The sequence below is a fragment of the Leptonotus elevatus genome, chromosome 15 (genome assembly GCF_054856555.1).
Source record: "Leptonotus elevatus isolate MCC_2025b chromosome 15, RoL_Lele_1.0, whole genome shotgun sequence".
Classification (NCBI taxonomy): domain Eukaryota; kingdom Metazoa; phylum Chordata; class Actinopteri; order Syngnathiformes; family Syngnathidae; genus Leptonotus; species Leptonotus elevatus.
In genome coordinates, this window is record NC_141253.1 from 4,208,786 (window position 1) to 4,234,685 (window position 25,900).

Here is a 25,900-nt window from a genome sequence, read left to right on the forward strand (position 1 = left end):
TTATGTCAGAAGCTGCATCAAAGCCTTCCGTATGCTCTTGCATAAAAAAAAAAACCATGTAAATAAATTTTTGGGGAGAGAAGGACAAAGTATTAAAAAAACATGATTACACGTTTTTGAGTTTGAATGAGGTAATGAGGGGTTTTAGCCTAGTCTAGTCTAGTATTGTCCGGTGAAAAATGCGTTTTTGCCGAAAATATTTTTGCTTTGTTTTCTATGAACGAGTCAACTCAGCCATAGTTTCAATGATTTCCTGCGGTGTGACTTATTGTGTTGTCTTCCGACAGGAAAGTAAAAATGAAAGCAAAGAGTACTGCCGCCCCAACTAAGAGGGCAAGAGAGGATGTAGCGCTCCCCTCCCTCCCCGTCGTCGGCACCTGGGAGTTTGAGCTCGACGATGACGAGTACCTCACCTTCCTCGAGCTTTTCCTCAGCTACATGCTGGAGAAGGACGGCAGCGACAGGGGCGAGCCTCCCTTGCTCAAGTCCTTTTGTTCCGATCTACGCGACAGGGAGCTGCACTCGCTCACCTTCGACGTGCTCACCACCATGCAACGCCGGCAAAGAGATGGCAGCAAACACAACGGCGACGAGCTCCCGGTCTTCAGAGCCGGATGCTGCCGCAGGCCGGCGAAGCACGGTACGACCCCCGAGTCGCAGACTCCAGTCGCTTGGAATGAAGCTTGCGAATCCAGAAGCAACCTCTCTGCTCTGTCGGATCTTAGAACAGGGAAGCAAATGGGTTTGTTTAGTCTCCGGCGCCAAAAGGGAGAGTCCGGTTTTGACGCTAATCAAAGCGTTTTGGGGGAAGCCATCGTAGAACTTCAACAGGTGCTGGATTCGAAACTAGAAGGCCAATTCCCAGTACTGGGCAGGCTGCTGGAGTGGATGTTGCGCTGGGCCGACAAGAGGGTGCTCCTCGGGCATACCGGCAAGAAGAAGAAGCCGAAGGGAGAAGGAACATGCGAGGACGGAATCGTCATCCGCGTCAAAACCTCCGCGCCGGCGCTGCTCACTTCGCTGAGCCTGCTGGAGAGCAGGTTCATGCATCTTCTCCTGCCAGGCTGCTCGGAAGAACGACGGGCAGTCACGGCCCCGGTGCTGCAATCTGAGGCGCGCACCAGGAGCAGTGTTGATACCGGCTGCCCAAGATCGGCTAACACTCCAGTCGCTGAACTGGATCACGACATAGAGCAAGAAGAACTGTCTATGTGAGTTTTTTTTTTTTTGTTGCAGAAATGCCTCAGTGGGGCCGCACATATCACGCATATCAGAAACTACAGTAAATTCTGTAGAAATTTTACTCTAAATTGAGTCTATTTGGTCCCACTATAAATAGAGTAACATGTACACTTGTAAGAAAGTCAAATAAATATATATATATATTTTTTAAAGTCACTCAAGGGCTGAGGAACAAACCCACAACTTCAGGTTGGGAGACAGCCAGTCTGCTCCTTCAGTTTTTGGTAGCTCTCTTCCAAGTAAGGCTGCTCGATTATGAAGAAAATATTAATGACGATTATTTTGGTAATAATTGAAAAATCACGCTGAGGACAATCATTCATTTTTTGGTACAAAACAAGAAAATGTTTAAACGTATAAAATATTTTTTAAAAATTTTTGAAACCGTTTTTGGATGAAACAAAATGTATTAAAATAGGTATTTAAACATTTAAAGAAGGTCCCATGTATACATTTAAACTCAAAATTAGTATTAATAATCTTTTTAATGATTATGCTGATTTTGTAATTGTGGAGTGTAATAATTAAAATTGTAATTGAATTTCAATTAATTGTGTTTAAATTTTACTTTATTTAGAGTGGGACCAAATAGACTAAAATTTACAGACTTGACGGTGAACCATATTAGATATTTGCCTCAATTTAACGTTTACGACTCATCATGACTCGCATCTGCATTTGATGCATGTCCTTGTAGTTGTTCTCACACAGACGAACTGGAAGAGCTCAAGTCCGACAGAACGCCGCCTCTCCCCGACGAGCCAGACGAACTCGACCTGAGCGCTCCGACGGCGAACTCCACATCACAGCGTCCGTGTTTTGACGATTTGGACGTCACGCCAGAAAAAGAAGGCACGACGTCCCACGCGGTCGGCATGTCAGCTGTAGTAAATCATCGTAACAGGTTTTCTTCACAGGCAAAAGCAGCGATGACCGCACGGAGCAGTCGTCGTCTTTCTCCAACGGGATGACGTCTGAAAACTTCTGCTCGCCTCAAGCGGTCAATATCAATCTTTCAGCGCGGCTATTATACAGTGCAGTTTTCACATTTAAGCATTTTTTCTTTCTTTCAGAGTTTAAAGCTAGGAGAACTCATTGAGACATCCAGCTCGTCATCTATGTGAGTTCTGAAGATCAAATTCTTCTGCTGAGCAAATTTGAAACTTTGACCTTAACTCATTCACTGCCATTGACAGCTATAGATGTCAAAAATTCATTTGAACCATTTCTATTAGTTAATTTTTTTTCCAATTTTTGTTAACAAGAGTATGAAAACCTAGATTTTTTTTGTACATTTAGAACAGATATAAAATTTGTTAATAAATAAATAGTGAAGTCATGCAATTAATTATGATTACATTTTATTATATATATTATACATATTTTTGTCGCCCCTAATTTTTAATAATCTTTTATTTTATATAAATAATTTTGTATCATCTTTTTTATTTTTAAGAAAAGATTATTAAAAATGAGGTGCGTCAGGTGATTAAAATTGTTATCGTTATTAATCGCATGACTTCACTAGTTAACTCACGATTAATCACAAATATTATATCTGTTCTAATACAATTTTAAAAAATCTAGGTTTTCATACTTTTATTAACAAAAGTGGGAAAAAAATGTTAAACTAATAGAAATAGTTCAAATGAATTTTTGACGTCTATAGCAGCAATGGCAGTGAATGAGTTTTTTTTGGTGTAAATTTTAGATAAAATAATAGTACAGCAGTTGTAGCATAATTGTTGCATTACCTGTTCTTTTGTTTAAACTTCAGTCATGGCGGAAGCCATCCAGTCACCCGTGCACCGGATGGTCCAGTCCCCCAAATTCCTCAGGCGCCGCTTCACACAGAGCTCCCCCATTCAAGAGCAACTCTGTACCCCAACACGCCGTTAGACCATGCAGGTTCTCAACCTTGCACTTCCACGGCCGGCGCACCCGCTCTGGATCCTTTTGGCCCCGGCCAAGCGTCCTCCTTTCAGGCTCCGCCAATGAGACAGCGTCTGGGTGAAGATTTGTACCGACTGGTTCAGGTAACAGCGCTCCCGGATTATTTGCCTCTGGACAGGTAGATGCATTGACGGTGATGATTTGAATAACCCTGTGTTGCAGAACATCAACTACATGAGCCTGATGGATGTTTTGGGAGCTTCGTTTTCCAATCTGCAACTTGCCCAGCAGAATTCGTATTTAGCTCAATCCAATATGAACCCCTCGCACCATTCTGTGCCTTCGCCTTACGCAACCAACGTGCCACCTCAGCCTAATCCCCAACCTGCGCGCACCCCCGCAGTGTCACAATCACAAATACATGTTCCCAATCCACAGTCGAACAACCTCCCCTTTGCCTACCAGACTCCCAAACCCGATCATATCAGCAATCTTGCCTATGCCAGTCATGACGCAAGAGGAACCTATCAGGTATGTTGTGGCTTGGTACATACCCAGCTGGGAGCCTTGGGGCTGAATTTCTTGCCGCGCTGTGTCAAGTTTGCATGTCGTCATCATTTTTCGGCTGAGGATATTTCGCGTACTCATAATCATCCAGGTGGACGGTCAGTTACATCTCGTAGGCAGCACCCAAAATGTGTCTAGCCTGACAGTAAAAAAAAAAAAAGAAACAGCCCCAGAAGCCTGTTTCATTTGACCACAATAATTTTGGTAGACATGTCTAAAGTGAAAACAAGTCGTGCCACAAAAGATACAAGTCTACCATTTTGGTTCAAAATAGCCATTTTGGCCATTTTTAAGTGTCCTTCGTGGATGAACTTGAGTATGACGATTTATTGGTCATTCGAGAATTGGAGGACATTTGGGCTTCAGAATTCTTGAAAAATAAACCTTGACATTTCTCATTTTCTCATACATATTCATCGATAATATGTAATAAACTAGAGACAGAGCAAGATAATTTTTTTAATTTACTTAGTGCTGTCAAAGTTAAAGCGTTAACTGATTAATTAATCACAAAAAAATACCGCATTAATCATGAATTAACGCAGGTTAATTTTGACCGTAGATTATTCTTTAGCGTGACAGCGGATGGCTTCGTTTAAGGTAGCACAGGTTGCGTTTGAGCAATAAACATCATTACATGCATTAAAGTAAAGCATTTCATAAATGTTTGCGTATCACATTTAGAATATTTGTTCATGTCACAATATTGGGGTCATTTTTTCCCATTTTAAATTATGCAAGAAATGAACTGATTAGAAAAAGATGAGGATGAGCGTGTGCAGTGGATAAAAAAAAATGTTGAAGACTTCCTCATAACATTAAATGTCAAAAGAATTAACACATAAACATTGCTCTTCAAATTTCAAATGTTGATCAAAAAGCCTTTTTTTAATTAAGCGATTAATTGTGATTAATCACAATTCTAAAATGTGATTAATCTGATTTTAAAAATTCATCTCTGCTCCATATTTGGTATTTTTAAAACTACTTTCAAACATTATTTTCCCTTAGTGTGTTTTTTTTTTTTTTTTATAAATTTGGTCTCAGGACAAGTTCATTCTGAAACTACATCTTTTATTATTTTTATGTGGATTATATAAAATGTGATGGGTGGGACGTAAAAATGTCCTCCAATTCTGTCATGACCCATTTATGTGCAATTAAGCCCGTTCAACGTGTGCAAGGCTATTTGTTCACTTTTTTTTTTTAAACACGATAATTCAATGCCCTGTTTAAGTAGATAAGGATCGAAAAAAAAGCAATCACGGAAGTATTCATGCGCGTATTATGATACAGAGCTGCGTGCGTACTTACGCTCAGCGAACTTTGCCGTTATGTCTGAAACTATTGAGTTGATTCTTCCGCGTTTTCGTTGGTTGGTTCCATTTTTTTTTGCATTCGTACCTTCTGCGTGCATCGCATTTCCCCGCACACCCGCGCGTCGTGCCGAAGCCGTCATGCAATGTGCAACTACGTCATAGTGTGAGCGCACCTGTCTGTTAAAAGATGACGCGAGGTGACGCTTTGTTTGTTAGTGTCATGTTGACGCGACACCATCGAATCGGTACCACTTTTGTCTCATTCACTTGTGCTTCAGTGGAGCCACTCGTTTGCCTTTATCGCATCTTTTTTTAACACACAATCAAACGAATTCTCTTTCTCTTTCTCTTTCTCTTTTCAGGAATTTCGACCCCTCTCTGTGCAAGCGGAGTCAACAAACATTCACTTCAAGGAAAGCACGAGGTTAATCCCATCCACCGAAGGGCTCCTGATAACCTCCAACACCAATACGATAGCGCCCTCTGCCGGTAATATTCATACCGACCCGTCCTCGCAAGCCTCGGGCCTCAAGTTACTCCAGCTGCAAAGTGGTAGGAAAATAGACAAGAAAAGGACTCCGAAAAGACTCCTTCGGTTCAGCCACAGCACTCCCACTGAGTCCCATACGCGAAGCTCTCGGCGCCAGAATCCCGCATCTGAGTCCAAGTCACATGGCCTTCATCTGTTGCACTTGCAACCCGGAGCACAAGGACACTTCAACCTCCCCAAATTACCATCAACACCTCCTCCTCATCACAAACATTTATTTGTCCCGGAATTCAGGTTTGGAGGAACCCCCAAACTTCAGCTTCTACATATAGACCTCAAACCAAGAACGGTGAGTATTGTACCTGAAGTGGGCCGGATGGCAAAATATATTATGTTTAAAAATAAATAAATAATAATAATAATGTACTGAGAAAAAAATCACTGGGCTAACTATCAAAACAAACACCCATAGCTTTTTCCAATGTTGTGAAAATTTGCCAGTAAGAACTACCCCCCCCCCCCCAAAAAAAACCCCATAAATATATATATATATATTTTTAAGTCAACCCAAAAAATATTTCTTAACCGTTTAACTCATTCACTGCCATTGACGGCTATAGACGTAAAAACATTTATTTGAACTATTTCTATTAAAACCTAGAATTTTTTTATTGTACATTTAGAACAGATATAAAATTTGTGATTAATCGTGAGTTAACTATTATAGTCATGCGATTAATTACAATTTTAATCACCCGATGCTCCAAATTTTTTATCTTTTCTTTTTCTTTTCAATTCATTCACTGCCATTGACGGGCTATAAACGTCAAAAATTCATTTGAACTATTTCTATTAGTTTAACATTTTTTTTCCACTTTTGTTAACAAGAGTATGACAACCTAGAAGAAGGAAAGATTAATAAAAATTAGGGTCGTCAGGTGATTAAAATTAATTTTATTTAATCGCGTGACTTCACTCGTTAACTCACGAATAAAAAACAACAACAAAAGATTATTAAAAATTAGGCGTCAATGGCAGTGAATGAGTTAATAAGGACGTGGAGGGGAATGTTATGCTTTTTTTTTTTTAACCCACCCCTGCCAAAGAGTATCACTCACTCTGTCCCCGTTTCCCATAGATGTCCACCCCGGCACCTCGCTCGTCCCAGAAGGCTCGCCTCATCTCCCTGGAGGAGTTGGCGGGTTTAGTGGCGGGGAGGCGCAACTCGGAAGAGGCTCGTCTGCAGCTGCTCAGAGTCAACGACTCTGCCGAAACGCACCGAGGCACTACGTCTTCCTCCGGCAACAGCAAGAGGCACGATAACCTTCAAAGTGTAACCATTTGTTTTCGTGATAGCCTTTTGACTGACCGTGTGATTATAGGCACAAGAGGAGAGAGACAGAGAGGACAAATCTGGCAAATGAGCCCATTGTCACCACGCAAGAGGTAGAATTTTTTATTATTAATTGTAACTTTTTCTATTAGTTTAATTATTTTTTTTACCCTTTTGTTAACAAGAGTATGAAAACCTACAATTTTTTAAATTGTACTTTTAGAATTTGTGATTAATTGTGAGTTAACTCGTGAAGTCATGCAATTAATTACGATTAAAAAAAAAATCGGCTGACGCTCCTAATTTTTAAGAATCTTTATTTTTTTATCGCATCAATAACATTTTGGATTGTAATTAATCGCATAACTTCAATTTTTAACTCACGATTAATCATACATTTTATATCTGTCCTAAATGTACAATATATTTTTTTCTTAAGTTTTCATACTCTTGTTAACAAAAGTGGAAAAAATGTTAAACTAATAGAAATAGTTCGAAGGATTTTTTTTTTACATCAATAGCCGTCAATGGCAGTGAACGAGTTATTCTATATTTTTAGCTAAAAGTGGAGCCAGAGGAAATCACCCCTGCACGCGACGCTTCCATTCAAAGTGGTTCGTACGAGATACTGTAAAATGTGCTTTTATGGTTGAGCTCGCCGCCATGACGTGTTTGTGCTGGCGTCAGCTGTCATTCCAAGTCCCTCAGGATCCAACCGCTCTGCGCTGTCTGGTCGCACGCTATTAGACAAGTCGAGGGCGACGTCAGCCGAGCTCCACGCCTTCGCTTCCACGTGTAAAAGTCCCCCAGAGTGCCTCGATGCCTTCACCAATACGGAGCCAAGTAAGCCTTTTGGTTTTGCACTGTTGCTTCTCTTGCCCTAAAGTCAGCTTGAATAGAGTCCAGCTAACCTGTAAGCCCGATGAGGACAATCGCTTTAGAAAATAGAGCTCGACCGAGAGTCGATACTGATTATTATTAGTCAAGCAGGCTGTTATTTGAAGCCGATATTCATTCTCAGTAAAAAAGCAAAAAAGAAAAAAAAGGGGGGGGGGCATAAATAAAAAATACAAAATACAACTATAAACTAACTTTTCAGATTTGCAAAAAAATAATAATAATGTAATAATTTTTTTATCTTAGGGAATAGACATATTTGTTTTAAAATTCTAAAAGGGAAGTCAACCTTCAACATTTCTTAACAATAATATGTTATATGTGACCTCACTAGTCTAAACATGGCATTCTGATTAACTCATTTGCTCATATAAATGCGTTCTATTTTAAATATTAATATGCTCCCAAAAACGTATTTATACGTTATTAAAATATATATATATATATTATGCTAGAGCATACGGAAGGCTTTGATGCAGACTCTGAACTGAAGAGAATGCTTGAAGCAATGGTAGTTATTACAAAAATGGCCAGCAGAGTATAAGAGATCAACCAGGGCCTTGCTACAAAAAGCTCCTTTCCCCGCAGATTTGTGTATAATGATGAAACTTAGCTTTATTCTAATGCTAATTGCTGCAAAATGGAAACGGATAGAAATATATATATTTTTTCCTGATCAAAGAAGAGACTCTAATCTTTCTTTTGGTAGGTTCCAGTTTTTTTTTTTTATATTAATAGAGCACAATATTCTGTGGACCTTACAAAATCAGTCAAAATCCAGTAAAACAGCCGGGAGCGAAGGGAGTTGCTTCAGTGAAAATGGCTGCGAGGGTATGTGTTAACATTACATTTGCAGCCGTTTTTATCCATCGGCGGGGGGCGGCCATTTTGCCACCTTCTGTCGACTAAAATGACATCACAGTTGCTCAGGCAACAGCCAATCACAACTCACCTGTTTTCTGAAGAGCTGTGATTGGCCGTTGCCTGAGCCCTGAGTAACTGTGAAGTGGCAAAATGGCCGCCCCCTGAGATGGATAAAAACGGCTGTATTGTGCTGCTTAAGTCATATTTCACTAATGCGACATTAACCAGAATACTGTATTTAGACTAGTGGGGCCACATAGAACTTAATACTGTCAAGGAATTTTTGGGGGGGTTGAATTCCCCTTTAAAATAAAAACTTAAACATGCACAACAACAATATCGGCACCGATCTAGAAAATGAATGGATTGATTCTCAGGTGGAGTGTAAGAAAGTGTCATGTTGTTGAATTTTTTCCCATGCTTGCGGACAAAGCAGTGTCTGTACAAGCCTCACTCTTAGCCACCACGTGCACAAGCAAGTTGAAAGAACAACCGTACAGAGAGAAACCATCTCAAGACACAGACGACAACACGCCATTACAAGAGAAGAGGAATTTGGTAAGACGCCAACCAGTCGGGGACCCACACTATCTAATGCAGGAAATGTCAAAGTACCATTATTCATTTTTATGATGGATAGCTACTTTTAAGGAAAGGAAAAAATATATAAGTTTGACAACTGCGTCTTTTGTCATTTCTGCCAGGACCAGCGCGGCCGCAACTTCCTGAGCGTGCTCGACATCGAAGAAGGGACGCAGCGTCATCGGGATTTGCCTCCTGCCAGCTGCGGAACGAGAGACGCTTCTTCCATCCCTCCTGCGTTCACGCCTGCTCAGCTTCACGCGCTCGCCACTTCCGCCAATAAGAGCGCTCACGCTGCCCAGGAGAAAACTCCAAAAAACGTCACTCAAACGGGTCTGGGTATGATTTGTGGTGACTTGTTGTCATGGGTTAAACCATATATTTACATGCGTACATTATAGCATCTCATGGTCACGGAAGAAATTTGAATTCGTATCTCTAAGGCATGACTGTATGTTTGCGATGCTGTAGATATCTACAAGAACACCACCAAGCTCAACATGGAACTCGAGAGAATCTACTCTGAGGATCTATCTGACGCAGAGCTTCGTCAAGCCATCCTGTCGAGGAGAAAAGAGCGACCACAAGGAGTCTACCCTGAGGAACTCCCTGACTTTGAGCTCATTGCAGCCATGAAGGCAACAGGAGGAGATGAACCTCACCGCAGCGTACCAGAGAAAGTCTCCCCGCGTTACAGTGACGATTCGGCAGACTCCGAGCTTTCGAAAGCCACCGAGACCCCGAGAATCGACGAAGCTCGCAATCTTGCGTCGGAAACCGCCGCGGTCTGGTTCTCGTCCCACCTGTCCAAGCTGGATTCGCAGCTGGCCGCGCTGCAGGACATCGCCGACTGTCTGGAGAAGGACCTGCCCCGCTCCAGAATTCCAAAGGAGGTACCGTCAGCATTTGCATATTCATCATTTGCGCAGATTTGCAAACAGAAATATTGCATAATTCTGTGTTTGCGTGTAGCCGCGCTTGCCGCAGCAAGCCTCTCCAGTCTCACCTCCGAATGTGAAGCCCGCTGTAAGGAAAACCGTAAGACTGTCTCTCCCAGCCGAAGAGCCCAAAACGCAACCGAAACACGCTCACGTCAGTGTGAGAAAGAACACCCTTGAAACGAGTAAGTTTGTTGTTTTTAACCCTCCTGTCAACGCTAACACACGATGGGAAACATCATGGGTGGGAACCTTTAACTGTCTCACGATTCGATTCTGTTCTGAAGAATTGACTTTTGATTCAAAATGATTTGATGAACAATGATTTCTGCTTCAATCTGTCGATGTGCAAACTCCAATTTGCTATGAAAGACAGAATGACAAATGGAGACATTAAAGTGTCTTTTTGTTGTTGTTGATTTATTAACTTTGGAATTGTAAGGAACGTGTATTTTTCCACAAATTAACTGCTACCTGAGCAGGACAGTTTGGCAGATAGCGACCAGTCCCTCAAAGAGTCCAATGTTGCTGGTTTCAAGCCGTTTATCCGACTCCAGTTGAAATTAACTGAAAAACTAAACACACAAAACGAAGAGAATTGCACACTTTGCTTAGCTGGTTTCCCAAACGTAGCTAGCTCAGGGTTAATGCACGATGGAAAGCGCCATTGACTCGCTAACGCGAATTAGCGCGCTACTCGTGGGACTTTTGTCACTCTAAAGAGCTATTCATCCAAAAACACTGCAGGGATGTATAAAAAGAAGCATCTTATTCTTAACTCATTCACTGCCATTGACGGCTATAGACGTCAAAAATGTATTTGAACTATTTCTATTAGTTAGTATGAAAACCTAGAATTGTTTTTATTGTAGATTTAGAACAGATATAGAATTTGTGATTTGTGACTAGTGAAGTCATGCAATTAATTATGATTACAAATTTTAATCGCCTGACACCCCAAATTTTTAATAATGTTTTTTTATTTTGTATTAATTCATTGCCATTGACGGCTATAGTCGTCAACAATTAATTTTAACTATTTCTATTAGTTTAACATTTTTTTCCACTTTTGTTAACAAGAGTACGAAAACCTATCATTTTTTAATTGTACATTTTTAACAGATATAGAATTTGTGATTAATCGTGAGTTAACTAGTGAAGTCATGCGATTAATTACAATTACAAACGTTAATCGCCTGTCACCCCTAATTTTTTAATAATCTTTTTTTTTAAATGAATTTATGGCAATGAATGAGTTAACATTCACAGGCATATACTCATACTGCAAAATAACTTTTTTCTTCTTCTACTCTTTAATGTGGCTACAAGAGTGTATCTATTCTGAATGCGCGGAACCACACTGCCCCCAAGTGGCCAAATCGTGTACTTTTCTTTCCGGGCACACCTCTAACAAACCGGGTCAATGTCGCATTTGGTGTTCCAAAGGAGAGTTGTAATAAATATTTGCGTTTTACTCGCCACAAAGGAGCCCCACAGCCTCAACCTTACGCCACACCAGAACCTGATCTCTGCGAGGAGGAGGAAGAGGACGCCGACAGAAAGACGCCGGCTCCGCACCGGACTCCTTCCGCTCAGATTCGTCTCGGCCAACAGAGCCTTCCAAGTAAAGACTCTCGTCATTATTTCAGGCATTTTCTCGTCAATGTGCGTTGGCCAACTTGTACTCATTCAGTATGCGTTAGATGGCATTAGATAACATTGATTACAATGAATTGTTATTATGTCATATTTTGTTTCTTCACCAGAACATCTGTCAACTGTAACATTGGAAACATTTGACGAGTAAGTGGATTTTAAGATATATATATACAGACACACACAAGTAGTATTAGGACCACCCTGAAAAAAAAAATGGGAACTCCTGCAAGTCTCTGGCCAATAGTTTTTCAGACTGGATTCGGGTTCAAATTTCCCGCCCTTTGTCTGCAGATGTGACGCGCTGACGTCATATGCGCATTGTGTACATGAAGGAGAGTGGATGTGTGTGTGTGTGTGTGAAAATACAAAATAAATAAATAAATGGAAATTGCAGTTTCATTTTCCAGCCACAGGTGGCAGTAGCGATTCGAAATTCAAATTTTCATTTCTTACGCTCTGCGGCCATTTGTGTAATAACTACAATTTCTTCAACCGTTCTTTGCCGTTGAGGCTACATCAAGCCTTCTGTATGCTCTAGCATTAAAAAACAAACAAAAAACGTATTAATACGTCTTTGGGACACTTGAAACATTAAAAATATTATTTTGGGGGGAGCAAATTAGTTAACCGGGAGTTATCTTACACTTGGCACCATTTTAAGTGCCCCTGATTGATCCCAAATAAAGTTCAGTTTTTTTTTTTTTTTTCAAGCTTTCTTTCTTGTGTGTGTGTGTGTGTGATCTCCAGGACTGCCGACGAGAGTCTGGACCAGACGGGTCTGTCCGATACGGCGGAGATCCTGGAAGGTCTGGTGCGAGAAGGTTATATATCCCAGGCCGACCTGGACGCGTCGTTATCAAACACGCTGGACAGCGAGCAGCAAGAAGCGAGTCTGCAGATTTCCTCGCGGCGCGCCGTTCCCGACGAGGTCGACGACAGACGGGAGTTGAAGATGTGGATGAGATGCAAGCAGAGGGAGAGACACTCGGTGTATGAAAAACAGAGAGCCAGCCTGCGCGAGAGGGAGATCAAACCTTTTTCCAGAACTCCGGTCGGATCCCCGTTCACCAGCTTGTCAAGAATTTTCCATTATGTTGGTTCCGTGCCGTCGCTCATCTGTGCTCTTCGTTGTAGAAATCCAACGGCCAAGTGGCGAGCAAGAGGAACACACAGGAAAAGCAAAAGTAAGATTCGATACCTATAATTGTTTCATGAAACGTGATTTTTTTTTTACTTTGGCTTTCAGGGCCTTGCTTTTGAAACAATTCAACCAGAGGCTCCGCGACGCCACCTTGCTGGCAGATGAACTTCGCACAAGCCCATTTCCTGGTTCTCGCATTTCAGTCGGTGATCCTCCGGCCATAAGGTCCTCCTCTGCTCCGCCCACCGCTGGCAATCGCGGGTACCATTTTGTTTTTCTGTCGCCCTTTTCTCTACACCTCCATCTTGTGTGTGAGCGAGACCCTCAGAAAGTTGTGATGTCAACAGTAGGGCTGGGTATCGATTCAAATTTCCTCAATCGCTTCAATTCAACCCAATTTGGATTCATTATGGAACATCAATTCTTCTTAACTCATTTGCTCCCAAAAACGTACAAATACTTTCTATTTTTACGTATTTATACTCTTTTTATTAATGTTTTTTTTAATGCTAGAGCTTTGATGCAGCCTCTCAACTGCAAATCAATGGTAGTTATTACAAAAATGGCCAGCAGGTGGCATAAGAGATCAACAGATAAACAGATTTGTGAATAATGATGACACTTATCTGCAAAACGGAAACAGATAGAAATATATAATAATAATAATCTTTCTTTCGGTAGGTTCCATGTTTTTATAGCAATAGAACACAATATTCTGTGGGCTTTGCAAAATCTGTCAAAATCTAGTCAAACAGGCAGGAGCGAAGGGGGTCGCTTCAGTGAAAATGGCTGCGAATGAAAGAGTTAAATATAGGACGTGATAAAAACTCCACAAAGAAAATACTTTTACAGTAAATTCCAAGAAAAGAGTAAGACAAAAGAAAAAAAAGTGTTTTCATGGTAAAAAGAGATAAAAATAATCGATTCATGGTTTTATGAATATCAAGAAAATCGATTCAATATTGATTATTCGATTAAAAAAACAACAACCCTAGTCAACAGTGCATCTGTTTTACATCATTTTTTTTTTGTCACAAGGTTACCAAGACACTTGGAAATGCGTAATTGTCGAGTGTAGTAATTGAAATTGTAATTTAATTTCGATTAACTGCACAGCCCTATGGGAATGCAATGAATTTGACAGAATTCAAATCTTCTCTTTGTTTTTGTTTTTTACAGCAAAGAGAAAAGTCTGAAGCGTCCCTCAAGCCAAACGCACACCCAGCGTCGTCCTTGGACTGCCGAAGCGCCTGGAAGACCTTCAGGGGACACCGTGAGGCCAGGTAGCGCTCAGAAACACCGCACACACAATCCTATCATTGCATCACAATCCTTACAACGCTTTTGGAAAGTGCCGCTAATTGGATGACGTCATCGCCCGATATCAGGGACGTCTCTGTCGAGGGAGCGTCCAATCAACTCCGCCAGATCCCACGTGGACCAGCGTGGCGTCAATCTTTTGCTCTCTGACCTTACGGACGAGCAGGGCCATGGCAGCGGAGCGGGTGTGACAGGTATGGACTGGGTAGACAAACTGTGCGAGAGCGGAGGCAGCCTCAGCGAGGTCGACTGGGCGGCCATTGAGAGGATGGCGGAGGAGACATGAATGTCTGCATCTCAGGCAAAAATCAACGCGAAAGGGAATTCATGGGTGGACAATTTGTGTTGCAAGTAAAAATTCGATTTACGCGTGAGCTTCCCGCCACTAGATGGCGACAATGAATTTGACATCACAACATCTGGCCATTATTGGATAGTTACACAGTTGTGTTCACATTTTCTGTGTATGTGCAGGTATTTGGCTATAATTTTTCCTAACCATGAGTTCTAAAAATTAAATGCTAAAGACGAAGCTTCATGGCAAAGGCTAAGAATACTTATGTAGATGTGATTTGTCACTTTTTTTTCACATTGTCATTATGAAATGTGTGTAAAATTTGTAGGGAAAATGAATTGAATCCATTTTGGAATAAGGTGTGATGGCTAGTAAAACTCTGTGAATACACTCTTTTGGAAATTGTAGTTATGTGCCACCTTTCTGCTTGAATTTTTCTACGTTCTTACTTTTTTTGTACACGGTGTCTTAAATAAATGTCACTTTCAATATTTTCTCTTATTTCTTTTTGTTAAATCCTCTTCCCCTGTCCGGTGATCTCTTAACCGCGGTACAGACACTAAACAGGCATGTTCTCTTTTCGTTGCTTTTGCACAAACGTTATTTTTCGCTTTTTCCACCAACGTACGTGCGCTCAGCAAGCTCCACCGCTCTCATTCTCTCCCTGGACCAACACCGCCCCCCTGTGCCAAAGTGCGGCACTGCAATACTCTTATCCACCATAATATTACTCTTTAAAGGGCCAGGCTTGGCTTGTAACATATTCAAAGGGTACATATTAGGGAAAATTGACTTTATAGTTGTGTCGACACAATCCAATAAGGTTTTATTTGTGCTAGTTTTCATGGAAAAAAGGCTTATCTATCCAAATATGTAGTCGTCATTTTCAGAAAGCATGTTGAGATGTCGTTCCGAAGGCGGGCTACAAATAGTTTAAGTTAATAATGTTTTCTGGCGTCTTCCTGCTAAACAAACCAAACTATCTTCCCTAACGAGGCTTGCTCGGTTACACCTCTCTCTCTCTCTCTCTCTCTCTCTCTCTCTCTCTCTCTCTCTCTCTCTCTCTCTCGTGCTCGTGACATGCGCAGTACACAAAAACACTTCAGCATGTAAACTAAAATACAAAACCGAAAGTAATAATTCGCAAAACAAATATAAGTCAATTTCAAGTAAATGAAAATACGCATTTGCAAACAACGTGTTACAATAGCAACGTTCAAAATGTGTATGCCTTTACCGTTATTGATCAAATGATGTGAAGATGACCAAGTTACAGTTACTTGAAGAGATGCGTCACTTCATTTATGAAACACGAGAGGGCACTATCGACAAGACTCACTAGAAGAAGAGCAGAAGAAGAATCCGCATTTCAAACATGGATTCTAACAACACCGAAGGTACTCACTTGTGCTCTTATTTATTTTGTATTTAATTTGCAATTGAGAGCTGTATAGTACTCCCCATTGATGGTATTTGCTTACCCTTTCCTTCCGCCTGTGTATAAGTTTTTGCATACGAAGGCAATGGCGCTTTTGCTCGATTTTTAGCCCATGTTGTGTTAGCTTAGCCGCTGTTTTCCTCTCGCAAACTAGTACTTTTCTTCCACTTTAATCTGTAAACCGATCATATAACCTCCTCTTTACCAGTTAAAATCATGGTTAGATAGTGACGCGTAAGTCTTATGGTACAGTCGGGAACAAAAAACAAGAGCAGCAGTGAGAAGGGAAACAAAATAATGTAAATGTGCTAATAACATTTTGCCTGTAAATCGAGAAGGTTCAATTCAGATAATAACGTAACAGAATATAGTTCCTAATATGTTAACATGCCCAACGTTGATTGTGCATGTTTAATTTGCATAGTTTTAGTGCACACTGCACAGCAAACAAGCATTTATTGTAGGCTGTTTCACCCACAGTGGAGAGTATATAAATGACTATGACTAGAGAATGGGGAAATGTTAGTTTTTATAACAGAAAATGAGAAGTATATGGCAGTGGTTGTGATATTCACCTAGTTTTAGAGTGAGCTTTCCTTTCAAATCTCTTTTATTAAAATCCTACTTTTCCAGACGAGATGAATAACGATGGCGACATCACTTCAGTTATGGGATTCTCTGGCTTTGGTATGTATGACGGTGAAAAAAGTACTCATGATTTTTATCGTGCACTTACGATAAAAGTTGTAAAATTCATCACCGCCAGGAAAGAAGGCTCGCACGTTTGACCTGGAAGCCATTTTTGAACAGACCCGGCGAACGGCCATCGAGAGGAGTCGACAAGTGTTAGGTGACTTTCATAAACCTGCACGCTTGTCTTGCTACAGCCCGACTTTGTTTATTAAAACGTTGTTTTGTTCAGATGACCGGCAGACGGACATAGAGGTGCAAGGGGAAAGCTCATCATTGGTTGTCACGCAGAAAGACGCAGGGAAGGCTGCAGCTGCCTCCAAGTAATTGCTTTATTTTGTCTCCCATTTTACATATAACTCAAGAGTTGCAAGATAGAGTTAAGGTTTCAATTCACATTTAGCTTTTCAAGACAGGGTTTGGGGTTTAAAGTAAAGATTTCAATACAGGATTAGGGCTTGAAATTAGGGTGGTTTCAAACTAGGATTTTAAGGCAGTGTTACAGTTTTACTTAATTCTTTTTCCAAATAATTGTCATAGTTTTTAAATTATGGTTTCAAGACTGAATTAGGGCTTCAAAATGTTTTTAAGCCTTTACAGTTTCAAAGTAGAGCTTTCCGATACGCTTCAAATTTCAATTCAGGGATTCAAGACAAAATTAAGGCTTAAAAGTAGGTCTTCAACCCTGGCCGTTTTGTTAAATGTTTTCAGAAAAGAGGACACGGACAGTAGCAGTTCAGACTCTGAACCTGTTGGCCTTCCAACACACGGGGAGGAGGAGGAGGATGATTATCTGGTGGGACCCCCTCTTCCTCCTGGTTACAAAGACGGTGCCCCTCAAAGTGACAGCGACGACGAAGATGAGGATGAGCAAAGTGATGAGGACGACGAAGATGACGTATGTGACATACCTCCAGATTGTTGTTTTAAGGCGCCTCCACTAGATGGCAGCACCAGAAAACAACACCATTCTGTAGTGGTAAATTTAACAGAATAATTAGAAATGGGGGGAGTGGGGAGAATCAACAGACACACTATATTGTATTTGAGTAAAGATTGTAGTAAAATTGTAAAAAAAAAAAAAAAATAGTCAGGCTGATTGTTATTTTAAATATTAAAAATAACATATGAACAAAAAGATAATTATGTGTCAGGCTATTAAAGTTTATTCAAAGTTTAAAAAAAATTCTAGGTGTGCATGTTTATTTTAACACATTTTCAAATGGCTTGTCATTTATGTAAGAATACTTAAAACAAAGTCATTTGATCAACCGTAAAAGATAAATGTAAAAAAAAAAAAATAAAGGGAAACTATCACACAGTCTTATTTTTTCATTTATTTTAAATATTTCCAATTATTCGGAAAAAATGATTGCCTTATGTATCTTAAATATTTGTTTTTATTTGTAAAATAAATGCAGGCCATTATTGATTTATTTAAACTATTTTTTTTAAAAGTGATGTAAATTGAATGTAAAAAAGATTTTGTACAAAATTAAAATAAATTAATAATGGCATTTTGAATAATAGTAAAATAACAAAATTTAACTGGAGAAAGAGAATGGTGAAAAAAGTAAAAAATGGGAAAAATATTTTCAACAAAAGCAAAATGACATTTAATATGGTAATTATAAACACTTTAAATCAAAGAAAATAACGAAAGTGGGGAAAAAATATGCACTCTTATTTTTTTCATGTATTTCAAATATAAACCATAATAAAATCAAGTGCGCCACCACAGCTGAACAAATCCAAAAACCAGCATTGAAAATATGTTTAACCACTCAACTAATTCACTACTTCGTCTTCCTCTTTCCCGCCACAGAATCCCGTCAAGAAGATTCCGGACACCCACGAGATCACCCTGCTGCACGGCACCAAGACGGTACTCGTCCGTCTACACATCGTCCCCTTTTCTAGACGATAGTTAACCCTCCGTCCCTTTTCTCAGGTGTCCGCTATGGCCTTGGACCCGTCAGGCGCCCGCCTGGTGACGGGCGGCTACGACTTCGACGTGCGCTTCTGGGATTTTGCCGGCATGGACCAAGCTCTCCAGGCCTTCCGCTCCCTGCAACCGTGCGATTGGTGAGTCCACTTTCCTTTTCCCCCCGATAGCGTTTTAAGGGGAAAATAATCGTCCAGTTGGCCGATTGTTTTGGCCGATGTTTGAAGGGCAATAATCATCCGATGAATCGGTCGGTCCTAGTACCACTTGACTTGTACTCGGTTACTTCCCACCGCTGCAGAGAATCCCTGACACATGTGCGTGCCGTGCCACATCCCCAACGTCCACGCACACACATTTGTTTATCCTCCAAGCAGATGGTAACGACTGTTTGTTTGCGTGTTAACGCCGTGATTCACCGGCGCAAAAAAAAAAAAAAAAAGAAGTCCAAATGGTATTTGTTGTTTCCAGACCTCTCCATTTTGTAGCCGGACATTTAAGTTGATTACATCTCTCTCCGGGAGCTTCCGTGCTTGCGACTCCACAGATGTTTAGCGTTTTGAGCCTCAATTTCATTTTTGCTTTGAACTTCTTTTTTTTTTGGACGCAGTGCAGCCGATATGTTGCTGCTCCGTCCACATCCCGCTGTGTTAATGCTATTTGATAGTGACCTAAATTGCTAATCTCAGCCGGGTTAAGTGGTGCGCACTTGGCTCGCATGCAGTGCCGCACTCATGCGTGCAATTTAGGGCTGGGCGGGATGGCATTGAAATCAAACCTTTTTTTTCACAAAAATCCCATTGTAATTGGTATTCCCCACCCTCCTTAGCCTATAGGAAAAGTAAATGCCAATGACATTATAGTTATTCGGATTTTTGTCGCGGGTTCGAATCCCACCTCCGACTGTACATTGCAAATATATATATCCATGGCAATTATGCAAAATTTAGCATTTTTCCATTGGTTATCATTCATTCCACTTTTCCATCTAAATGAATGGAGGGTACTGCATGCCTAGGTGGCGCTATTGAGTTAAAAAAGTGCATTTTTCCTTTTGATATCATTAGTTCTACTTAACTCATTCACTGCCATTGATGACTATAGACGTCAAAAATTCATGCGAACTTTAATTTTTTTTTCATTTAATTAAATATTTTTATGAAAACCTAGATTTTTTCAATTGTACATTTATAATAGATATAAAATTATTATGCGATTACTACGATTAAACGGCCCTTATTTAAATTTTTTTTAAAAATTAAATTAAGCCCGTCAGGCGATTACATTTTTTAATTGTAATTAACTTCACTTGTTAACTAACAATTAATCACAAATTTTATATCTGTTCTAAATTTACAATATTTGTTCCCTAGGTTTTCATACTCATGTTACCAAAAGTGGGAAAAAAATGTTAAACTAATAAAAAATAGTTCAAATGAATTGTTGACGTCTATAGCCGTCAATGGCAGTGAATGAGTTAAATGAATGCAGGGTACTTTCAAATAACACTTTTTCATCAAAATTTCCATTGGCTTCAAAAATTCATGCCTCCCGGGTTCAAGTGTTCTTTTTCTTCATTTATCTTTCAATCCGCAGCTATTAGCATTCAACTTTCAGCATTCCCACACAATTTCTACAGAAATTGCACTTCGTCTAGTATAAAGGTGAAATATTTGTTACTAAACAGAAAAGTGTCGCGCTGATGAATTTCTCTTGTCCCCTGAAGCCATCAGATCCGAGCGTTGCAGTACAGCATCACCGGGGACCGCATCCTGGTGGTGTCGGGAAACGCGCAGGCCAAAGTCTTGGACCGTGACGGCTTCAATGTGATGGAGTGCATCAAGGGGGACCAGTACATCGTCGACATGGTCAACACCAAGGTGCGACTTGATTGAACTTTAAAAACCCCAATTAACTCATTCACTGCCATTGACGGCAACTATAGACGTCAAAAATTCATTTGAACTTTTAAGCTTAAAAATGTTCCCACTTTTGTTAACAAGAATATAAAAACCTAGAATATTTTTTTTTTTACATTTTGAACAGATATAAAAAATTTAATTAATCGCATGACTTCAATAGTTAAGTCATGTTTAAATATTGTAATCACCTGACGCGAAAAAAAAGAAAGAAAAGATTATCAAAAATTAGGGGCATCAGGCGATTCAATTTTTTTTATTGTAATTAATTGCATGACTTCACGAGTTAACTCACGAATAATTACAAATTTTATATCTGTTCTAAATTACCAAAAAAAAATCCTAGGTTTTCATACTCTTGTTAACAAAAGTGAAAAAAAAAGTTAAACTAATGGAAATAGTTCAAATGAATTTTTGACGTCTATAGCCGTCAATGGCAGTGAACGAGTTAAAGGATTCTGTGCCTGCCATGCCAAACACAATTTGTTTTTGTACATCGTAAATGTCCCCTGGGCTGTTTGAACGAGTGGTGCACTGATCGATCAGCCCAGATCGGGGATCGTCGCCGATTGGCTCATTTTTAAGCAAATTGTGATTGGCCCGATCCCTTAAGATAAAACTGCATCAAATCCTGCCGAATTTCAGAATGTCATTTAAGTTGATGTCAGTGCGCCCTCCAGTGGACAACATTAGCAACAATAGTTGATTTTTGTGGTAAAACTGCTGTGTGTGTTGTGTGTCCTCACGGGCCAAATTGGACCCCCCTGAAATGAGCAAAGACTCCATACAGAATTCAAATTCACATTCACCCCCCCCCCCCCCCCCAAAAACCACCCTAATTTTATTCTGCCAATATCTCCATTGGTTTAAAAAAAATCATGTGAGTGGGTAAATGGTTTGATTTTTAATTTTTTCAGCTTTTTCATCAGCGTCTGTCAATTGATGTGCATATTGCTAATGCTAGTCAGAACCAACTGGGTATGTTTTGCTGTTTTAGGGTTAGCCTGCCAATGCATAATAGTAGCAAGGTGGACCCAGGAGCGAACACTTTGTTGTTGTGTGCGAAACATAATGCTTAATGCTTTGCCCTTGCCGTAAGGAGTCAACGGTGGATTTGTTGCACCTGCGTTTACAAAGACGGGGACGCTAATGACTTGCTCATGTTTTGCTGTGTTTAAGTGAGCGGATTGTTGGTTACCAGGCAAATGTTTTTTTCACACGCGCGTGGTACCTCCCGTGTAGAATTCTTATGTAAAGGTGGTCAGAAAATAATTGGTCAAAGTAAGTTACCTTGTAGGTATTACTTGAGTAAAAACTCTTCAAATATCGGATATTTAATGTATTTTAGTAAGTAAAGTAATTTTCTGATTTTAAATATCACTTGAGTACTGGAAGTAAGTGTTTTTATTTATTTATTTATTTATTATTATTATTATTATTATATTATATAGGTGTGTGCCCAAAAATGTATTCTCATAAGAATTGCGATTCTCATTGAGTACGATTCAGAATCTATTTTAAATGTCCTAAAATTGATTTTATTGAAATTATTTTATACTTTGTTTGTGTGTGCCTTTATTAGGAGCGCTGTTCATGTTGTACTCGATTTGACCACTTGGGGGCAGTGTGGTTCCACGCAGTCTGATACACTGTTAAGTTGTAGCCACATTAGAGGGTAGAAGGAAAAAGTCACAATCAAGTTATTCCAATAAAAGTTGTTGTTTTTTTGCAGCAGGGGGGGGGGGTGCTTTTTGAATGTCATTATCTTTGACTTATGTTCTAATGTGTTAACCTTAAGGCCTTGCTTTGGCTAAAATTGACAGGGGAAAAAAACGGCTGATCTTTGCTGATTTTAAAAGAGCTTATATTGACCGATTAATCGGTCACCCTTGCTAAAGCTAAAATTGGCAGAAAAGTAATCGGCCAATTTTTGTTGATTTAAATGAAAAAAAAGAAGATCTTTTCTATTATTCAATGATTAATCGGCCAGGCCCTACTGCTGTGTAGAGTGAAATCCCTTTGATTTATTATGGAGCCACTCTAATTCACTGACAACATCCCAACCCATCAGCCGCGCCTCACCACATAAAAAAAAAAAAAAAGCCCCAAAAAACATCACATGTGTCTTCCTCACACACTGAAAAGCTTCTCGCTGTCGGTGGGTGGGTTCGGGGCAAAGGGGCTACCCTTCTGCTATTCCACTTTGAGTCATTTGTTATGAGGAATTCCCGCAGAGGAAACAGCGACAAGAGGTCACGCCACACTTTACTTACACTTTTTTTTTTTTTGGTGTTCTTTCTTACGGCCAATTTGGTCGTTAATCTTGCAGAATTCCTACCGGACGTGTGTTTTAAATAGCCTGCAGGTACATTAAACTTGGCGTAAACATTGCTGGGGACGAGACGCAACCAACTTGTACACTTGCACACCCTGTGTGCTATCTATCCCTCATCGCAGCTCACTGGATTTGTCACTTGGTAAATAATCATGAAAACTAAGGACAAATGCAGTGAAGCATGCAACTTATCTTTTTATAAGCGCAAAGCAAATAACCTCATTTCACTTGGCGGAGAAGCTAAACTACTCCAAGATTCAAGACTTGAGCTTGTTTTTTTCTTTCTGTTTTTTTTTCTTCTTTAAACTGCATTCTCTCTTTAGGGCCACACGGCGATGCTCAACGACGGCAGCTGGCATCCCAAAATAAAAGAGGAGTTCATGACATGCTCCAATGACGGGTAGGTCTCACTGTTTTTTTTTTTTTTTTGTGTGTGTGTGTGTCCCTTTAAGGGATGCTTTGATCCCAAAGATTATTCAATGCCTGCTTACCTTGCAACTACACGGTGCATGCAAGGGGAAAGCTTTCATTTACCACCAGCAGGGAGTCCTTTAGTCCTGAATATGCCTCTTATTTTTGGACTCCTCTAGATGGCACGCTTGGTTTAAAGATGCTAGCTAGCTAAACAGCTAACTACACAAACGAAGCTTCATGAAGCACTTGTGATATTTTTTGACTCCTCTAGATGGCACTCTTGGTTTAAAGATGCTAGCTAGCTTAAACAGCTAACTACACAAACGAAGCTTCATGAAGCACTTGTGATATTTTTTTGACTCCTCTAGATGGCACTCTTGGTATAAAGATGCTAGCTAGCTAAACAACTAACCAGACAGACAGACAAACGAAGCTTCATGAAGCACTTGTGATATATATATTTTTTTCTAGATGACACTCTTGGTTTAAAGGTGATAGCTAGCTAGCTAAACAGCTAACTATACAGACAGGCAGACAAACGTGACCTGTGATCTTTTTTGACTCCTCGAGATGGCACTCTTGGTTTAAAGGTGCTAGCTCGCTAAACAACTTAAGCATTCCCACAAATTAAAACGATTCTTAATTTTCGTCAAGTGCAAAGTCAGGCCTTTCATAAATGTAAGAAATTTATATTTTATTAAGAATTTATGGGAAACAATTAGATATTTAAATTACCGATTCAAGGTTTTATGAATTGATATTGGGCTTGAAAAGGAAAATCGATTCGATATCAAATATTCGATTTTAATTTTTTAAAACTCAGCCCTACTGCATATCAGTGTAGTCTGACGTAAAAGTGACTCTGGATCTTCCCCCAGCCGAGCTGATCATGTCATGGGCGGAGAAAGCTTGCGAGGGGGGGCGGTATTATGTAAATTAGCCCAACTGTTATGTCACAAGCTGGCAAAACTATGAACAAATGGAGAAAAGGCAGCTCACGAAAGGTTTACTTGATTTAAAAAAAATACATCTTTTAAAATTATTATTGTGGGAATGCTGAAAGGCAATATATTTTATTCGGATTCTTTATTGTTATTTCAGGCATATTTTATTCTCCACACTTTTTCCATGTGCAAATCATATCTCAATAGAATACTGTGTGTTGTGCTCAGGAGTCCCCCAAGGTTCCGTAATAGGACCATTTATTTTTTTTCTCTCCACTTAAATGTGCTTCCAGATTCATGGAAAAACGCCCATATACAAATGTATGCCGACGATGTCTCCTTTTAAAAATGTGAGTTGGGGCAAGACCACAGCCTTGATTCTGATTGAGTGTGACAAGCAGCAGTGTTAGAAACCCGCCGCGGTGGTTATTAATTAGAAACAGGAAAGGCCTCTGCCCGCTGTTTACAGGCACGGCAAGCCTCCCAGATGTGACCAGATGTGTTTATTTAGCTCTCGTCGAGGCTCTGGAAATCCTCCCCTGGCACGTTAGAGCCGGCCGAGCGTAAAAGGTGTTGCATGCGGGGGGGGGGGCAGGTGCAGCCTGGACGATTGGAGTCTCGGTGATGGAAAGAGTGTTAGCGTCTCATCACCTGCCTCACCGCTTCGCACATCTTCAATTCCCACTATATTAACAGGTGACAAACATATCACATTTCTTCAAAATGTGTTTCTATATATGGTGTGTTGAGATTGCGTGTTGGCCCTCATGGAATTGTTTGTTGTTCTTCTGATGAATTAATTGCCCTCCGCTTATCTTGAATATCCCCCAAAACGTATCCTGTGTCCTCAGCACCAAAACTTACAAAGTGACAGCCAATGGAAGTAAAAAAAATAAAATATTGACCACTGACACCAGTTTTGGTTGGACACATGGAAAAGTCTCAAAAAACCTGTAGCAGAAATTTAACAGGAAGTCAGCCATTTTGTGCAAATTCCATTCTTCATACATTGACCAAGACTCGCTTGGGGACATCCATTGAAAACTGAAAACAAAAATCTTAACCACTGACACTAGACACATGGAAAAGACCCATGCCAGTAATTGAACAGGAAGTCAGCCATTTTGTTTTGAAGCAGCCATTTTGTGCAAATTCCATTCCTTGTACATTGACCAAGACTCACATAGTAACATCTAACGGAAGTTGAAAACACAATTATAGACACATGGAAAAGTCACAAAGACCCATGCCAGAAATCGTACAGGAAATCAGCCATTTTGTTTTGAAGCAGCCATTTTGTACAAATTACATTCTTTGTACATTGACGAAGACTCGCTTGGTGACATCTAATGACACTTGAGAACACAATTAGCACCGACACCAGTTTTGGTTGGACACATGGAATAATCTCAAAGACCCATGTCAGAAAGTGAACAGGAAGTCAGCCATTTTGTTGTGAGGCAGCCATTTTGTGCAAATTCCAAAACTTGTACATTGACCAACTTCTACAAGGGATTTTACGCAATTGGTCACCGATCGGAAGCAAGTATAATCCGAGACAGGTGGCCGACGGTAAATTAAGACACCTTTTTGTCTACGGAGCATGAATTTAGAGTTTAATAATCATTTCAAGGAGACTTTCGCCATAAAAAAGGGCGTGCAAGGGCTGCATTGT

At 40.1% G+C, this 25,900-nt stretch overlaps 2 protein-coding genes across 3 annotated transcripts in view; both read left to right on the top strand.

The window, feature by feature from the left end:
• Window positions 1-15,024, top strand: part of cplane1 (ciliogenesis and planar polarity effector 1) — a 30,836-nt gene extending 15,812 nt beyond the window's left edge. Inside the window, exons 26-47 of the mRNA XM_086097464.1 lie at window positions 288-1,211; window positions 1,940-2,094; window positions 2,160-2,242; window positions 2,316-2,362; window positions 3,020-3,278; window positions 3,358-3,666; window positions 5,384-5,860; window positions 6,650-6,825; window positions 6,894-6,957; window positions 7,404-7,458; window positions 7,532-7,687; window positions 9,033-9,163; window positions 9,310-9,520; window positions 9,659-10,080; window positions 10,160-10,310; window positions 11,612-11,749; window positions 11,892-11,928; window positions 12,532-12,835; window positions 12,919-12,968; window positions 13,031-13,186; window positions 14,105-14,208; window positions 14,314-15,024. Of these exons, the coding sequence (XP_085953590.1) occupies window positions 288-1,211; window positions 1,940-2,094; window positions 2,160-2,242; window positions 2,316-2,362; window positions 3,020-3,278; window positions 3,358-3,666; window positions 5,384-5,860; window positions 6,650-6,825; window positions 6,894-6,957; window positions 7,404-7,458; window positions 7,532-7,687; window positions 9,033-9,163; window positions 9,310-9,520; window positions 9,659-10,080; window positions 10,160-10,310; window positions 11,612-11,749; window positions 11,892-11,928; window positions 12,532-12,835; window positions 12,919-12,968; window positions 13,031-13,186; window positions 14,105-14,208; window positions 14,314-14,531 (4,627 nt within the window). The 3' untranslated portion in view covers window positions 14,532-15,024. The remainder of the gene's footprint in view (window positions 1-287; window positions 1,212-1,939; window positions 2,095-2,159; window positions 2,243-2,315; window positions 2,363-3,019; window positions 3,279-3,357; window positions 3,667-5,383; window positions 5,861-6,649; window positions 6,826-6,893; window positions 6,958-7,403; window positions 7,459-7,531; window positions 7,688-9,032; window positions 9,164-9,309; window positions 9,521-9,658; window positions 10,081-10,159; window positions 10,311-11,611; window positions 11,750-11,891; window positions 11,929-12,531; window positions 12,836-12,918; window positions 12,969-13,030; window positions 13,187-14,104; window positions 14,209-14,313) is intronic.
• Window positions 15,025-15,852: 828 nt separating this feature from the next.
• The window catches only part of wdr70 (WD repeat domain 70), a 37,322-nt gene continuing 27,274 nt past the window's right edge, over window positions 15,853-25,900 (top strand). Inside the window, exons 1-9 of one of the 2 annotated variants that reach the window (XM_086097285.1) lie at window positions 15,853-15,937; window positions 16,612-16,665; window positions 16,745-16,828; window positions 16,901-16,991; window positions 17,380-17,566; window positions 18,494-18,553; window positions 18,620-18,753; window positions 20,340-20,493; window positions 23,191-23,267. In XM_086097285.1, coding sequence (XP_085953411.1) covers window positions 15,916-15,937; window positions 16,612-16,665; window positions 16,745-16,828; window positions 16,901-16,991; window positions 17,380-17,566; window positions 18,494-18,553; window positions 18,620-18,753; window positions 20,340-20,493; window positions 23,191-23,267 — 863 coding nt within the window. In that variant the 5' untranslated portion in view covers window positions 15,853-15,915. Of the gene's footprint in view, window positions 15,938-16,611; window positions 16,666-16,744; window positions 16,829-16,900; window positions 16,992-17,379; window positions 17,567-18,493; window positions 18,554-18,619; window positions 18,754-20,339; window positions 20,494-23,190; window positions 23,268-25,900 lie in introns of those variants that run through there. The other variant, XM_086097286.1, reaches the window with a different exon arrangement.